This window comes from Corvus brachyrhynchos, unplaced genomic scaffold (genome assembly GCF_000691975.1).
Source record: "Corvus brachyrhynchos isolate BGI_N302 unplaced genomic scaffold, ASM69197v1 scaffold146, whole genome shotgun sequence".
Taxonomy (NCBI): domain Eukaryota; kingdom Metazoa; phylum Chordata; class Aves; order Passeriformes; family Corvidae; genus Corvus; species Corvus brachyrhynchos.
In genome coordinates, this window is record NW_008238960.1 from 1,165,304 (window position 1) to 1,182,495 (window position 17,192).

Genomic DNA, 17,192 nt, shown 5'->3' on the forward strand with positions numbered 1-17,192 from the left:
CTGGTGCCCATGCAGCAGCTGGTGTCGTGGGGCGCCGCGGGGGCCATGGTGTTCGGCGGCGTCGTACCCTACATCCCCCAGTACCGGGACATTCGGCGGACCCAGAACGCGGAGGGCTTCTCCACCTACGTCTGCCTGGTGTTGCTGGTCGCAAACATTCTGCGGATACTTTTTTGGTAAGTTGGCTGTGTTTCTGCTCAGTTCTAAAGGTGCTTGCTTGCAAGCTGTAAAGCTTTGATTGTAATATTTGAGGAAATAATGTTTTACGTACATTTTCTCTTCTCTCGAAGATCTAAATGCCGTCTTTCTATCTGTGTGAGTCTATTTTAAGTAGAATGAACTGGGCTCGTGAGCGTGGTCTATTTCCCTTGCCAGATCTGATTATCAGTGCTCTGATTTCCAAGATGAAACTTTTTAACTTGTTGGTAAAGAGGTTTATGCTAAGTCGGGTTTTTTTCTTGCTGACTGTATTTTACGTTTCTCATGCTCCCCTAGCTCCATATTCAGAGTGAAAGCCTCGGTCCCACTTATTCTAGTGTCTGGTTGGCATTAACGTCACTGGAACACTTGCCATATATTCTTGCATTTTCCTGGGATGCCAGCTGTCTTCAGAGGGGTTCACTTGTAGATCTTCATGCACAACTACAGATGAAAGTACTCATTCTTGGATAAGCAGGCAAAAGATGTGCTGCCTTTCAAAAGCAAATTTCTTTTGCTTTCAACACCACTTTCAATACTTAAGAGCAAGCTTGTTTCCATATTTAGGTCTTGTGCTGCTGGACAAAGAAAATGTTATTAGGGCCTGATTTCTGTGAATCAGGGGTATTAACAGCTTGCTTGTTACTTTTAATTATACAGATGCTACACCACTGAGAATGTACTTGGGAAAGCAAAGACGAAATGGTCTGGGCAATTACTGCAACTAAGGACAGTTATTCTGTGATTCTGTTTTCACTACAAAATAATGCTTTGTAATCCATAAGGAACTCATAGGTAAAAGGCTGCATCCTTTTGTTGGTTTCTAGTTTCTTTTTAAAGAAACCTCCTCTGACTCTGTATAATGGCTTCCTGGATTCTGCTACAGCAAAATGCAACATGTAAGTGCTGTCCTGGAGTGGCAAAACTGGAGACCCTTTCAGGCACCACAAGCTGGCAATCAAACAGAGGAATCATCACTAGATCAGAGCTACTTGTTGCATTGGACCTGTATTTTCCTCAGGAGAAGTGTATAGAGAAAGCAGAGGGCAGAAGGAAAGTAGAGGAACTGGCAGGAGGAGGAGAAGTGAAAAGCCTGAACTGACAGTTTGAGAAAGAAAAATAGTCATATTTTTGGGTTTACTGGAGGTAGTCAAAATATACAAATGACTTATATCTGAATGGAGATGCTGGCAGTTTCTAGGTAACTCAGGTGAGTGCATCTGTTAAGTGAGACTCAGACTATGGAAGAACTGAGAGATCTTTAATTTGAGTTGATTTTAAGTACATCTAGTTAAAAAATGTGCAAAAGTATAAATGCTGCAAGTAATGAAAAGTTATAATTTATGTCAATGTTGAAAGATTTGTCAATACCTCAAAAGAGAGAGAATGCACTTCTATTGCTGCAAGTATGTAATTTTTTTAATGGGAGTATTTAAGCCACATAATAATATCACTCCCTGACGCGTGTAAGCGCTCCGTAGGCTCTGGTCACCCTGGAGCTTAGCATGGAATGGCTTCCCAGAGCACGTGCACAGGTGTGTCTGGCTGCAGGGGTAGTGCAAGGCTTGCTGCTGGCCAGTGGTACAGCCACTCTGGGGAAATACTGCAGGCAGGAGCCTACAGAAACTTTTCTGTCTGTACTTGCAATGAATTGTCTCCTAGTTCTGCTGAACTAAAAGACAAAACAGTACTTGCATAATGATAATTCAGTGTTCTCTGGGAGAGAATATTTTGCTTGTCTGCCTGAAAAATTTGGCATCCCTGGTAGTTAGTTATAAGTAAGTCATGAAAAAGCATCGAGGGTGGATGTTATCCTTGGGCCATCTGTATGATTAGAGGAAGACTGTGAACATGGTTAAAATGCACCTACAGAGCATCTTGGCAACTCAATTTTTGCATTAATTGGTTAATGTTACCTATGGCCAATGCATTATTTGGGACACAATGCTCTCGATAATGACATAAACAGCAGAATTATTTTAATTGTGTATGTAATATTCTTTGGCAGGAATTAGAAGGTTTTTATTTATTTTGTTTTAAATTTATTAAATAATTTAATCCATTCTGGTGCCAGGATAGAACTGTTCATACAAGTAATTTTGTTCTGTATATAATTTTTTTACCCAAGTACCAGTTGACATCTCCATCCCTTTAGCAAACCCAGTATTACTCTAAGTCTCTCTTCTGAAAACTTTGCTGCCGTATAGCTGCTGGTTTCATTTGGTTTCTCTTCATTTACCCCTAGTTATTAAGCACATGATTCGAGCTAGAGTCATTTTTCCTGACTTCCTTTCCACCCTGATCCAAAAATAAGTACTTAAACTGTTAGGCCTTAAAAACTTTCAAGTTTTAATAGTGTTGCTTTTCAGGACTTATTATTTCCTAGGGTGGCTGATGTTTCTACTGTTTTTTGTTTGTTTGTTTTGTTTTTAACTTCAAAGACATTTCTGTATTTTGTTTCTGTTGTTACTTCCATGTTTTCCTTGAAATTTCATGTATTGAATTTGAGGCTCACAAGGACAGACTGTTCCAGCCTTTTATGCCATGTTGCTTCTGTATTTTTGCTCTTGAGTAGTGCTGGTCTTTCTGTATTTGCGTTACTCATAACACACCCAGTCCTCCCACCTTTCCCCGTATTTCCAAAAATATGGCTTTACTATACTTTGTTTGCCTCAGCTATGGGGCAATTCTCTCACATTCTTTTTGTGGAGTGACAGGTTCCACAGGTTCTTACAACTGTACTTGTTTATTTCGGGGGCTATCTTTTTTTGGTTTTATGTCTGGTTTTGCAGTGGGTTAAGTTTGACCTTTCATCTCCCCTCCAAACAGAGTATTTGCTTCCTAATCTTCTTGGCATGTTGTATGTGTCAACAGTTTCAGCTGGTGGATTGCACTGTGACAGTAGCCAATGAACAAAGGTACTACTGAGATCAAGGGTAACAGTCCTGTTTCGAGTTACCTGTTCTCACAAATTCCGTTTCTCTAATTAGACTGTCTCCAATGGTAAGCCGTCTTTTAAAGTGAAGAGGGCTCTGTGCAATGCCTCTCCTTCTCATCTTTCTTACAGCTAGTCACTTAATTTCAGGGTGTGCCCAAAGAACTTTCAGTTTGCTAGTGATGACAATAACACAATATCCATTTTTCATGCTTCTTTCACACAATATATCAAAATGTCGTCTTTAAAGAGTTGTTGCTGCTTTCGGTTATGTGTGTTTGGCCTTGCTGTGTTCCAGCAATGTGCCAGAACTTTGTGTAAAGACTTTGGGAAAGGATTGGTCTGGAAGAATGAAGACTGGGTATGGATAGCAGTGGACATCCATTGGGCATGGTTCCACTTCAGTTTGTTTATGCACATATGGCTTTTGTTTAGGAAAAAGAAACTAGAAGTTTGGCCATTTTTAAGTCTTTTGACCTTTTAAAGAGAATTCTTTAAAAAAAATGGAAAAGAATGGAGTTTGTGCTTACAGCATCACACAAGGGAGTCTCTGTTTACCAGTGTGAAAAGTAGATTTTTGCTGTACTAGATTCGGTACCAAGTTGACTTTATTTTTAGTAGTAATCTATTATTACAATTTTATCTAACATGTCAAAGCAATATTTATTTTGGGGTGCCAGTATAGCTGCTGGATATGATTTATGATTGCATCAGCTGCCCCTTTGTTTGTACTGCCACTGTCAGTACTGCTTCTCCTTTCTGTCTTCTCCAGCCCCGCAGGTCATTGTTTCTCTAGACTGCTCAGCGCAGGGAAAGTCTGCGCTGTGGATAGACATCAAGAGGCAGTGCAGAACTCCAGGTCTTTGTAATTCTCGTGCATATGAAAGTGTATGACCTGCTCCAAAAAGATCTGATAGTAATTTTCTTCCCTCTACATTTTTAATTAAACATTTCATTACCATTTTTTGGTAGCCTGTGCTGTATGTCTTATTACACATTCTTGTGTTAGCTCTGTTTTCTTGCTCAAGGGATACCCTGAGCTTTGAGGTGATTAATTATCTGTTTAAGCTGTCCTAGGCTGTTTTGAAGTTGTGGGATGGCTCCGGGGTGCCCCATGGCACTAGCTGGGACCAAGGTGCACACATGTTCTGGGTTCATGTGGCCTGCAGGCTGCCAGCTGAGTAGCTTTGCATCGTCATGGTCGAGAACAGGAACGAGAAGGCGGGTGAGAGTTGTGTAATCGGTTGGGGGTGGAGGATGCAGAAAAACTTACTTGTGAGTTCTCCCTCTCTTCCCCCTCTCTCTCTTCGCCCTTTCTTTTTAAAAACAGAGCTTATGATGAGATAAATTACAGTTTCTTCTAATATTAAAATCAGAATAAATAGCTAGAGGAAAAAGAACTATAGATTTCTTAGAAATCAGCTGTAGACATTTTTATATGTATCTCGACTAAGTGCAGCCAAAAGTACTTATGTTACCCCAGAAGTAACTTCTGCTATCCCCAGAAGTTTTTTGCTTTATTTTTCAGTTCTGCATTTTGTAAAATGGTTGTCATCCTCTAATATGGTTTGTATATTTTCCAAGAAGGCAATGTTCTTTCCAAAGGTTTTGAGCTGGAATTCCATGGGACACTGTCCTAAAACTCATACAGCAGTGCCACAGAAATCCAAAACCAGAAAATAAAGCCATCCAGTTTTGTAGTTGCTCTCACAAAATAGTTGCTTTAAGACAAACTGTGGGAACAAGTTCTGACAGCCAGGGACAGGATGGAGACTATAGAGTGTGTTATTTTTGAGCAAAGGTAAGGCTCTACTCATTTCACATCAGTTGACCTGAAACAAAAAGTCTTCTTAAAACAGCAATATCAGTAGAACTGGTAGCTCTCTGTGCTGGAGTCAATGGAATAAGCTCCCTGTTTAAGAATAGAGGTGTAAAGACTCAAGTATGGAGCTGGAGATAATTTATAGAGAAATAGTGAACTTGCTCTTGTTAGGGGCAGATTCCTATGTATTTATTATGCTGTAACACCTACAGTGCCACTTGTGGACCAGATCCCTGCTGTCTGGTGCTGCTCCGGCTTCAGAAAGCGGAGCAGTGATGTCTGTTTGAAGGACTTTCTGTGAGAACAAGAAACTTGAGCTTTTAAGGCTTCTGTTACTAAAATGGATCTTGCCAGCTTTTACCATGTGTGGAAAGTGGGATGATGCTTTAAATCAAGCTGACAGTATGACTACAACTTTGAAAGATTGCCTTATGTATGGCCTGCTGCTGATCTTGCTCAGATATTGAGAGCAAAAGTGTTATACAATTCCTCCTCCTTTGTATGAGTGCCAGAGAGCAGGGATAAGATGCGCTACATTTTTATGCAGAAAGTAAAGTGGAATTTTGTATGCCCAAATGAGGAGCTTGGTTTGAGATGTTCCATAAAGTCTTGGAAGTTTACATGTCAAGAGGAACCTCATATCAAAAGATCCTGTTGCAAAACTGGTTTGTTTCTTCTTCCAGCTTAAATCCTACAGGTTAAGTTCTGTAACTGTGCTGGATTACTTTCAGGACAGCTGCCATGCTGCTACCCTGGGCTATCTGTCGGGATCCTGGTGGTGTGTGGTGTATCCTGTGTGCTTTCCATGTTGCCTAGGGAACTATAACTTCCCAAAGAACTGAAAAAATTTATAGCAGCCAGCGGACGAAAGCTGGAACAGCATCCAGGAGTGTAGGAGGAAACAGAGTGGTCAGGGTGATGGTGATCTGGCTGCACCAACAGCAGTCAGTTTCTTTTCAAAGATGTCTTAGGAAAAGCGATAAGAAAACCTTGTATGTTTGGTCTAGTTTAGGCTTCTTTTCCACAATTGGCATTTGCTGTTTCAAGTAGGCCCAGGACTGGAATAGCAGGATTATTGCAACAAAATTAAATTGTACCAATGGAATTATGTGGTATTCTCAATGACTATTTAGTCTCTGCTCTGGCTTGAACGTGCACTTCTCTTGTCTTCATCACCCTGAACATGCATTAGTCATTTGAAGGCTATGGAAACACTAATAAAATGTAAGCCACTCCCTCCCTTTATTTGCGTATTTGACTAGTACAGGAAATAAAGAGTTCTTTTGTTTTTACAAAGGAAATAAACAGTGGAAAAGCTCTTTGTCTCTTTGTAGTCTGACATATGAAGTCTGAGTTCCTTGAATACCCCAAGTGTCACTGTTCACTTTATTACTCAACATTGTAGTTATGGGATGAAAATGCAGAATAACAGCGGTGACCCCTCACCCCCAGGACTTCAAAGCTGTTCTTTTCCACAAGCCTGTTCTAGTATCCTAAGGCTCTTCATCTTTCTCCCATAAGGTGCTTTAATTACCTTAATGTTCCTCCTCTCCTGGCTCCTGCTTAAGCAGAGACAGGAGTAATGTCTGCAAGGCAGAAAGGAAGCACGCTCTGCATCCCAGAGTGCTCCTGGCTCAAGCTGGCCTGAGGAGTCTTAAACTGGGTTAGTGTTGCTTTGCCAGGCCCGGATATCAGTGCAAAGTAGGGTAAGCAGCTCGGAGTGGTGTTTGTGTCCATGATCCTGAGAAAAATGGGTGTTCTGGCTTTACTTTTACAGCTTCAAGAACCCAAGAGTGGTCCTTGATACTGGTATTCCCTTCAGTCTTGCTGCCCAGGTAGTGTGGTGTAATCCCTGTGGTGTAGTTTGCTCTGTCTGTTGGTCTCCGTGGCAGCTGTTTGTTTTCCTGTATATGTGATCTAGTTTAGAGGGTTGTGTTGCCTGGAAGACTCATTCTGGGGTTTGGTATTTGGGGAGATAGGTTTCACATGAGTATGTTTTGTTGTATAACCTTTGTTGTCTTTGACTGGATGGTTGTGAAAAACCCTACAGGTGGTGTGCATTGTTTGAAATTCCCATAAGAATTTTTAAATTTCCATTTTAACTCTCTTGTGTGTTGTGAGTTTTGTTTTACATTTTTCTCCCCTAGTGTTTAAGGGGAGAGGGTCTGCAGCAATACTTGAATCTCATGACCAGTTGTGATCAGACAGCAGGTGGCTATGCTTATTTGTGTTTGTAGTGAGTGGATATTTATACTGCAAGCAGATTATTGTGACCAATAATCTCATCAGCTGGGAGAAACTAACCTTGCAGTAACCTGTGGCTGGATTTACTGTCATCACAGCTTCTAACTTGTACTGCTAGCTCAGCCCCCTCTTAAATGCTTTACTATATTTTTACATGCAAATACATTTGTAATTCGAGATGGTTTTTCTAAACGTGATGTAAACCAGTTTATAGTTAACTGCTCTGCAGTTACTTAAAGTAAGTCTTTCCCATATTTTTTCTCATTCCCTGAGTAAGAGACAAATATAATAGTACTGAATTCCAGTAGATTAGGGGAGCTTTGCCACAGTCAGCAATACAGGCTGAATGAGCTCAGGAATCATGAGCCTGGGACATAGGTTAGGCCAAACTTTTGTTCTTTTCCCCTGCATTTGCAGTGAAAGCCTTATCCAGAGCACACACTGCCTATGATTATGCTTATCAGTTGTGTTCTTTATTTCCTTCCTCATTGTGTCCTCCAAATTTGTTACAGTAATGGCTCCATGGACACTAGAAAGAAGAGGAGGACTAAAGTCAGAGAACTGCTATTCCTGTAGTAGTTACTGGTGGGCCCCTGGCAGTGGTCTGGAGGCTCAAGGTGGTGTACTTTTCCTCAGCTGTATGCCATTAGGCAGGAAATACTTGGCCATTTTCACTGATGTGGGCTGCTTGGCTCTTCTGCACAGGAAGATTTCCAAGGAAGCTAGTCAAGGACTTTCCAGTCTCTCTCCTGTTCCTTATTAGTTGACTCATAAAAAAATCTCTCTCTGGTGAAATAGCTGCAGTGGAAATGCAGTAGTGTGAGAGAGCATGATGGTGAACCTAGCTGGTTTATACTAGCATGGAGCTCTGCTGTGAAAGTAGCTCAGGCATAACAAATTACATTTTGCCAGGGTGCTATAAAACAGGAACTGTCAAGAGGAGGGCAATAATTGCCTGTGAGCGTGGCAATTATTGAGCATGAGGACTCTGTCAGCCTGATGTGGTCAAAGACTGACCTTAGTAACTGTGCTGTTAGGAAATTAAGAAAGCCTGTGTGCCTTACAGTGCAGGCAGGGGAGCTGGGGAGGACAGCAATGTGTTCTGACCAAATCACTTCCTCAGCATCTCTGTCTTCAAGGCATAAAACCTGGCAGAACTGAGCACAGAGAAGCAGCTCACTGTGATGTGTGTGTAACCCTCCTGTTGTAAATGCAGTGTGCTTCGAGGGCTGCACATAAGCATCTACCTTTTACCCCTAATGCACTTACTGAGTGTGTGGTGGGGATTGCTGAGCTTTCATCAAGTAATGTAGGAAGAGGAGCTTGGAGCATTACTGATCTCCTCTGAAGGGTTCTCCTTTTCCTGTGGCAGAATCTTGTGCAATCACTTAAGAGTAAGCTCTTCAGTCAAGACTGGCCATAATCCAAGTTCACCTACTCTGTTGTGTGAAGGAAGTGCTCAGAAGCTCCCATCACACATCATCTATACTTCCTTACTTTCCCAATCTTCATCCAAATAAGACAGCAATTGATGAAATAGTTGGTCTGTTCTTCAGACCTGGCTTTTCCACCCAGATGTCTCAACAGTGCTGTGGGTATTTACTTCTTTATAGGACAAGTGCTATTGTTTTTATGACTTAATTTAAAAATGAAAAATTGAGAAAGAAAAGTTTTGCACAGAAGTCCATTTGAAATCTTTGGAGTGTGTGTGTGGAGAGCACACATAACTGGTGTTAACGTGGCATAACTCTCTGGTCTCTCTGTACTGACTTACTGTTAATGAATGTGCTTCTCCTTTCAAAACAATAGGTTTGCTGCTGGCTTTTGAAGCAAAGACTTAAGCTTCTTGCTTCAGTGTGTCTGGGATCAGTCCACTGGGATGTTGAAATAAGGTTCTCAGGTACTAGATACTCCTGCTCTGAGCTACTGTATGTGCAGCTAGGTTTGTCTGGTGACTCTGACTTCCTCAGCCTTCCATACTTGTTATTTTTAGCATTTCCTTTTCCAGGTGCTTAGATGTTTTACATGTTTTCTTTTCGGTTTTTAGGTTTGGAAGGCATTTTGAATCCCCTCTTTTGTGGCAGAGCATTATCATGATCATTACAATGTTATTGATGCTGAAACTCTGCACTGAAGTTCGTGTGTCCAACGAGCTGAATGTGAAACGCCGCTCTTTTGCAGGTCAGTGATGGGAAATGGCTTTTGCAGGATAAATATTTTTGAAAGTATGGTGTGCTGTACTTAGTACAAAAGTTCTGTCTTAATTGCAATCCAGTCTCCCCACTGTAGCACTTTCTGAAAGTTTTTTTTTTTGAAACTGCTTGTTTTCCAGATAAAAATGTACAGCTGAAATTTTATTTCTAACAGGTCTTGATTCAGTCTAGAAATTGGAGTTTTCTGTAATATTTCATACTACATTCTGAGTATAGAGCTGGTTGTTATGCTGTTGTGTTAGCCTGGATTTTTTTGAGGATCTTGGCTGGAATAAGAAGTTATTTTCTTCAGCTGTTCTTTCTACCAAGTTCTTAGTTATGATCATACACTATTATCTAAATGTTGCAATTGCAAACATTTGCTTTTGTAGATAATAATTTTCTACTTACCTGAGTTACTGACTGTCAAAAAAACCAGGTTCTTCTTATCATAGTTGCAAAACTATCTCTTTTTATGTACCATTTCCTTTGGCTTTAGTGTGGGATTAGTTGGGATTTATGGGAATTTTCCCATAATTTTTATTTTGGTTAATTTTGTTAATTTTTAGGCGTTGATAATTTCAGTTGGGCCAGACTGTTACTCTCTATTGAATAAAATGTTCAGTCTTTGTGCAAAGTCCTTGCTATTTTCCCTGCAGATAAGAAATGTGAAAGGGGTAGGTTTTTGTTTCTCTGTGTTGACTTTGACTTACAACATTCTATGTAACAGCTTATTACCAACAAGAACAGAATTAACACTGTCAACTTTCTGTCGGTTATTTTGTCATTAAGGGTGTATAATTTATTCTCTCCATCTGTTCTCTTCCACACTCCGTAATAATTAAGGGTCTGATCCAATTCCAGATATCCACAGCTGCCATTAGAAGGCAGCAGCTCCTGCCTCTCCAGTGGTGGAGTGCAGTGTGAAACTATTCAGGTAAATGAATTCATGTGGAAGAGGAGCTGCACTCCATCTTCCAAACACAAGGGGCTGTGTTCACAGGGGTTGTCAGTCTGGCAGGATGAATGACTTAAAAGCTATTTTCAGCCAGATTTAGCAGCAGTTAAAATCCAGGAAGCATTTGGGAGGGGTATGTATGCTTTCCTCCTCCTCTGCTGTTTGTGCAAACATTTTGTGGAGTGACAGAGAGGTTTCTCTGTTTGCTTTCTCTGAGAGGAAGTTGTTCTTGTGTACATTTACGTACAGGCTCCTTCAGTAACCTTTGGACAAGAAAAGCAGGCTCTTCAGTTTAGTATATGGTACTTTCAGCAACTCTCCCTGAAAGACATACAGTCTCCTAAGGGGTAATCAGTCCTTCCCTTGGCAGGTGATAGAAACTCCTTAAGGTTGCATTGTGTAATTTGATCTTTTTTCCTAAAACTCAGTTTGTCATATGGAATTTGCTAGAGAGATTTTTACCTACTTGTGGTCTTTAATTATTTGTTTTCATCGAAAGGCTTGCATCCTCCCACAAACACTAAGAATAGTTGGAATATTTTTCTTACATGGGATTGATGTTTAGTAAGGACAGCTGTATGATGGCTCAGAATAAACATACAGATGCATACAAAGCTCCTTTCAAGCTGGATGGAATGACAGGTTTCAAGCACAATACCAGTAGGAGTGAGAACTGTGTTTCTAATCATACACCTAATCTTATCTCTAAAGTTTTATGGTGATCTAGGCAAGCTGATTATTCTGTGTACTTACTTTCTTTCCTTGTAGCTTGCTGAGGCAGTGAAGGGCTAGGTTTGAAGTCACTGTTTTTTGTTAACCTTGCAGAGTCCTGAGGGAAGGCACACCATTTCTGTATGATAATATAGTTTATTATTTCTCACATGGCTGGTCTTAATTAAATTTTTTTTTTCTTTTCTGTCCTCCCTTTGAATGTTTCTGCAAAATAATCCAAAATATTTTAGAAAGAACTGGATATTTCAGTGGAAGGGAGTTTGCTGTTTTCTTATATTATTGTTAAATGTGGTATTTCTTCCAAGTGGCATAAGTATATGTTTACCAGTGTGTTTTCAGTTATGTGGGAGTTGCTTTTTTTTTTTTTTTTTTCCCCTCACAAATTAGGTCCCTTAAGTAATAACTAGTTCAGAAGGAATCTGCTTCCTATCTTGAAGCATTAAGAAGCAATCTCTTCAAATCCTGACAAACTTGTTCTGTATTCTTTAGCTTGTTTGGTGGTGTTACTGGCTTAAAATACCCAAAATATCAACAACTATTCAGAACATAAAAAACCATTCAGTCAATTTGCTTGTACTTTGATAGGTAACTGTCAAAGTAGGGTAACTATCATAGCATGAAAAATGCAGTCTCCCTAGACTTTCTAGTAATGATTGGGGTTTTTTTTTAAGACTCTATGTAGAGAACTTTAAAAGATGATGTGAGTTTTCTTAAATTTTTTCCCTTCTCACAGTTACTTCTCAATTATGGGATTTTGCTCCCTGCTCCCTTTTACTATTGCAAAATGAAATTAAGTTGAAAGTAGTGGAACCCATCTTGTGCTGTTCCTGCCTTCTCTGATTTTTTGTTTTGGATACATAAACTTTATCCTTCAGTACATACTGATTGAAAACAGAGCAAGTCCTCTTCATATATCCAACGGTTACTTTTTCTCTATTACTTTTTTTTTTTAAACTTGGACTGTGTAGCATGTTTTTAACAATTCAGATTGGGAAAAGCCAGCACCCAAAACAGGCAAAATATGAAAACAACAAATATCCCCAATTTCATTTTAAAACCTCCTGTGATAGGATAGTTCTGTCCCCTGCATATGAATGCTCTGAAAGCTACATGAAAGAGTCTTCAGGTGAAATCAGCAGGCATGAACAACAGCTTCTCATCTTTTATCCTGTATTTAACCTCACTGCATCTTAACTGCTCTAATGCAGATCTCCTGGTACCATTGTTGTGGTAACAATAGCTTTCCTTATTTGTTCCCAAGTTTTAAAGTTGTATCTGTGCAGCCATATGTATGTGGTGTTGTTGGCTCAGTACAGAAGAGGACGCCAGGGCTCTTGTTAACTTTGTTGTTGTTTTTGTTGAAAGTATTGTAGTATTTTGGGGCATGATGGAGCTACCATGCTGAAGAGTTGAATATTGAAATGCAAGTTGTGCATGTGCTATGTCTTCACTCGAGAGCCTAGAGGTGGCTGAAGCAAGGTAGCCACAGATACAGACAGCTGAAAACATCTGGTTGCTTTTGGGAATGTTGGTGGGCCAGAGCAGCCTCTTCATGTTCTTGGAGAGACAGACACATTATGAAGAATCTTCTTTTTCTTTCCCCAAATCAGCCTCCCACCTCTCTCCAGCAAAGACTCAGTTCTAGTTACGCCTAAGACATTGTGACAAATTTTGAGCCTCCTGAATGTATGAACTATACTGAAAACCAGTGGAGAACATTTGTTAAAAAGAGGCTCTTGGACATCTCTCCTTACTTGTGCAGCCCAGGCTCCACAAGTAGAACATGGACTCCTGTGTTTTTACATGAAGATGATTTCCTCTTGTCATTCATCCAGTTTTGCTGGTTGACTTAATCTGCTTTATAACTTGTATCTTACTATAGCACTCTGATCCTTTGAAGCGCTTTGGTTTTGGCACTGGAAAACACTCTTGTGTAATACATGGTTTTCGACTGGCAGAGGAAGGTTAGAGTGAAAAAAGTTTAGCATGCAGCATGGTTGCAGATGAGGTCTGTTCTCCCCTTCTTGATGTTGGGCTTTGTGACAGCATTTTTGAACAGCATTTTCTACTGGAGGCAAGGCAACTTACTGTCTCAGCTGTTTATGCATACATATCTACAGACCTGGTGTTGCTGAGGTAACAGCTTGTTTTCTCTGATCATGAAAAGGTAGAGCTTATGTAGTCTAAAGTAAGAATCAAGCAGTCTGTTTCATTGGTTTTTTAAGCCTTTATTTCCCCCTCATAGGTACACTACTGTTGTGTTGTGCACTGAGACTGTTCTAGAACTTCCTATTGCTCAATCCTATCTTAACATCATGGGGTGGGAGCCTTATAGAAAGCATGGGGACTAAAATTTCTGGCATGTTTTGGTCTGGATATTATTTTTTAGTGAATAAAATGTACTAACTGACTAAATGATAACTCAAATAACCACTGTTGCATTTAATCATAAAAGTCTGTCTTTCCTTTCTTTTTTATTTCCCTTCAACTCTTTTTTTATGTAGCTGCAGATAGTAAGGATGAAGAAATCAAAGCACCTCCCAAGAGATCCTATCTGGGTATGTACTGTACAAACCCATTCTGCATGAAGCTGTCCTCTTAACTACGTATTTCATGATTTGCTACTTTTTGTGATCATTTGATTGCATGATCATTTCTATAGAGAATGTTTGCATTACCTTTTCTTGACATACTAAAACCTGGTGTCTGGTTTTTTTTTTTTTTAAATTTTTCATCTGCCCACTTTTAACTTTCATAGAGGAAAAGATGCTTTCAGCTCTACTTCAGAAACCAGTTCCTTGAAGGCAGTTGAATTGACCACATTATGTGTCTCAAGGATATCTTCCTTTCTCCTTCCCCAAGCTGGACAAACAACATACTACATGATACAGAGATCAACTCTTCAGACTCAGTTGTCCTCTTTCAGCACTAATACTGGAGGAAGGTATGAAAGATACTTCTGTATCTTTCAGCAGTGTTCAGAATGCTAGATAAGAAATTTCACACAACGCTTGATATTCAAGTGCCTGCATCCTTGCAAATATTCCTCTCTTTTTCACTATAGAGCAGCCTCACAATTGTTATTTGGGAATTAGTAATGCCCAAGGTGAGAGCTTCCAATCTTCAGTTTCAGAGTTGGAATCTATGTTGTTTAATTTTCCTAAGAAATAGGAAATACTGGGTGCAAACCATCCTCACAGTGTTTTTTCTACTCTTAATAGTTTGGAATGGCAATTTTAGTCAAGTAATTGTAATTTTGTTTAGATTAGTTGGGGTATTGCATCAAAGAAGTTATGCTGACACACAAGTTCCCCAAAGTCAACTTTTCGACTGGTTTTAACTGAACTGATTCAGAATCTCCCACTGATACCAATTGTGCTCTGTTGTAGTTATTGAGGGATCAAGTGGAAATATCCAGGGCACAGAAGAACATTACTACAGCAAAAGGAGAGTCTCTGTATTTCTCAACACGCAGTTAATTAAACTGGAGTTAGCTCTGAGAAACACTGCCCAAGAGTGGTATTAACCTGAGTGCTTTCTTGAAGCCATAAGACCATCCCTGTTTAAGTTAAATAAGGCTGTCTTTTAATGATTCATCTTCTGGATCTCCCCTTTCAGATTTAGGGGCAAAATCCATGCATTGGGTGATTTATATTTTTTTTGTCTGATACCAGTATTTTTGCAAAGCACCTTTTCCTTTTGTATTCTCAAACCCTTATTTTTTCTGGATTTGGTATCAAACTAATTTTTTTTCCTGTTTGTCTTTAACTCCAGTTTGTGTGGTCATTCTCACAGGCTTGCAACACTAACCATTGGAATGTAATGTTTCAGCAGTTGTGTCTTTCTTGTGCCTGCATTCCTGTTGTCTTTTACTAGTTTTCAGCAATGCTTTATTTACAGTGTCAGAGCTAGAAAGAGTTGTCAGCTTCAAGTGGTTAAAATTAAACAGAAATAAGTAACTTAATGTGACCTTTTACTTATTTCAGTCAAGTTTTTTTATTGTCTTTTTGGTTAAAAAGTCATTTGTTGGTAGTTCGATAGCTTAAAAAGATGTAGAATAAAGCACCACACATCTTAATCCAGCTGATCTAAGTCTGAAACATTTGGTTAATAGGTATTACTTGACATTTGTTTTGGAATTGCTTAGCAAAACGGGATGAATTGAAGTATCACTAAGGAGCAAGACAGCCTTACACTACTGCTCAGAAGTTTGAAGACTGGGTGGGGAAATTTCAAATGTGATGGTTCTCACTCCTGTAAAGAAATTAGAAATGTTTTGAGCTGTTTGTGCATAATGTATGCACAGAAGTATGTGCTGGTGGTTTAAAGAGTGGGGCGGACAGTGCTTTATGTCACAGCATATGTCATATTCAGTTTACAGAGGGCTTAACTGAGCTGTGCCCTGCAGTGCAGTGTTTTGCTATAGCTCTGGGGAAGCTCACTTAGAGATTAGCTGAGGGGAATATTTGCCATACTTTCATCTGCTAGTGCATTCTCATTATGTTCTTTAATGAGTTTGAATTAAACTTCTGTTCAAGAAAAAGGAATTGGTATTTAAATTTCCTTTGAATATTTCAGTGGTGTAAAAACTGTTTTTCAATATATTCTTAGCTTTCAGAAATTATTATATTACTCTTTTTCTGGTCATGTAGTAAATTATGTTTGTAATTGAAGATGATCTATGAAAGCTGTTTTGTTATAGAACTGTTGAACAGTTAATCTGAAAATGTACTGGGTTACCAATGAATTTTAGGTGAACTTGTTAGATAAATATCGAGGCATTTCTTGGTGCCTCTCTTTGAATAGGAACTGAACTCCTGCTGAGCTCCCTGAGATTGCTTTTAGGTTTGTTTTATTGTCAGTAGTTCAAGAAACCACTTAATGCCACTATTTTTCCACATGTCTGAAAAAGCCTTTATCTCTGTCACATGACTCTGAAAAGTGACTTTGCAGCATCAGTACTGAGAGAGAGTTGAGGGTGTGGAGGAAGGTTGCTGCAGTTCAAGTGACCTAAAAAATTTACAGTATGGTTGGCCCCAGGGTGTAGGGTTTTCTGATTCCATACAGAAATAAAATTATTTCCCTTGTTTTTCTTGGCAAAGGGAAGATTAGAAAGAAGTAGTTCCAGTTCTGAAGGATTAATGCTTTATTTCCTTTGTTTTCTAATGCAGGTATCTAGTTCTACCTAGTGCCTGCTAGCATGGCAACTGCTGAGGCTGAGCAAGCTGCAGTTGGGTGAAATTTGGGTTTTTGATTGTTTCTTGTTTCATGATGAGATGTTTTAGAACAAATGTAAATAAGTGTATTAATCTGTTTTGCTAAAATACAAATGCCATAGATATATTTTGAGCCCTGTGAGTGTTGGAGACTGCTGGGGTAACAAAATCACTAAAGAAGTAACCAAACACTGCCATTGCTCCAAAGAGCCTGTGTTGTTTGAAGTTGATCAGAGTGGTTTCAGTGGTGTGGCAGGTGAGTGTCAAAGTGGATGGGACTTGTTGGTTTGTTTTTTTTTTTTCCTTCTAAGTAGACAGTTAAACATTTTGAAAGACATTTCTGGGATTTCCTTCCCTCTCTGAAGATGGTTTTAAAACTTGCTGTATTACTGAATCCTGAACCTTGGTTTTAACTCAACAAAATCTCATCAGATAACATTAAATTTTAAAACAGGAGTAATAAAAACTGGTGGTAATGAAACAACAAAAACTTAGATTCACCAAATATCTGTTGCAAAATATTTTAAACTACGCTTTTAAGGGGGGAAAAAATGTAAAATGTGTTGTGTAGTTGACGTCGCATGCTCATATCTGCATAATAGTGAGGAGAAAATAGTAATGTGAATTTAGCAGGTGCAGGCATCTGCTGAGTGCTTTCCACTGGTGGTGTGACAGCCTGGTGAATAACTCACACTTCCAGCTCTCCTTTGTCCGTGCTCTTTAGTTCACTCAGGGCATCAGCTGCCACGTGTTGTTCAACAACACCACCGCAGTGTTAACATATTCTAGAACAGCACTACTACATTACATGTGCCATGAAGGATGTAGATTTTATTTAATCAGCTCTCTGTCAGCTCTCTGGTGTCTTCTGGTCAGAGTGTTTGGTCTGTTTGGG

At 39.5% G+C, this 17,192-nt stretch overlaps 1 protein-coding gene across 1 annotated transcript in view; it reads left to right on the plus strand.

Annotated features, from left to right (window-relative positions):
- The first annotated feature begins 6 nt into the window (after nucleotides 1–6).
- Nucleotides 7–17,192, plus strand: part of PQLC1 (PQ loop repeat containing 1) — a 65,476-nt gene continuing 48,290 nt past the window's right edge. Inside the window, exons 1-2 of the mRNA XM_017738630.1 lie at nucleotides 7–176; nucleotides 9,247–9,380. Of these exons, the coding sequence (XP_017594119.1) occupies nucleotides 10–176; nucleotides 9,247–9,380 (301 nt within the window). The 5' untranslated portion in view covers nucleotides 7–9. The remainder of the gene's footprint in view (nucleotides 177–9,246; nucleotides 9,381–17,192) is intronic.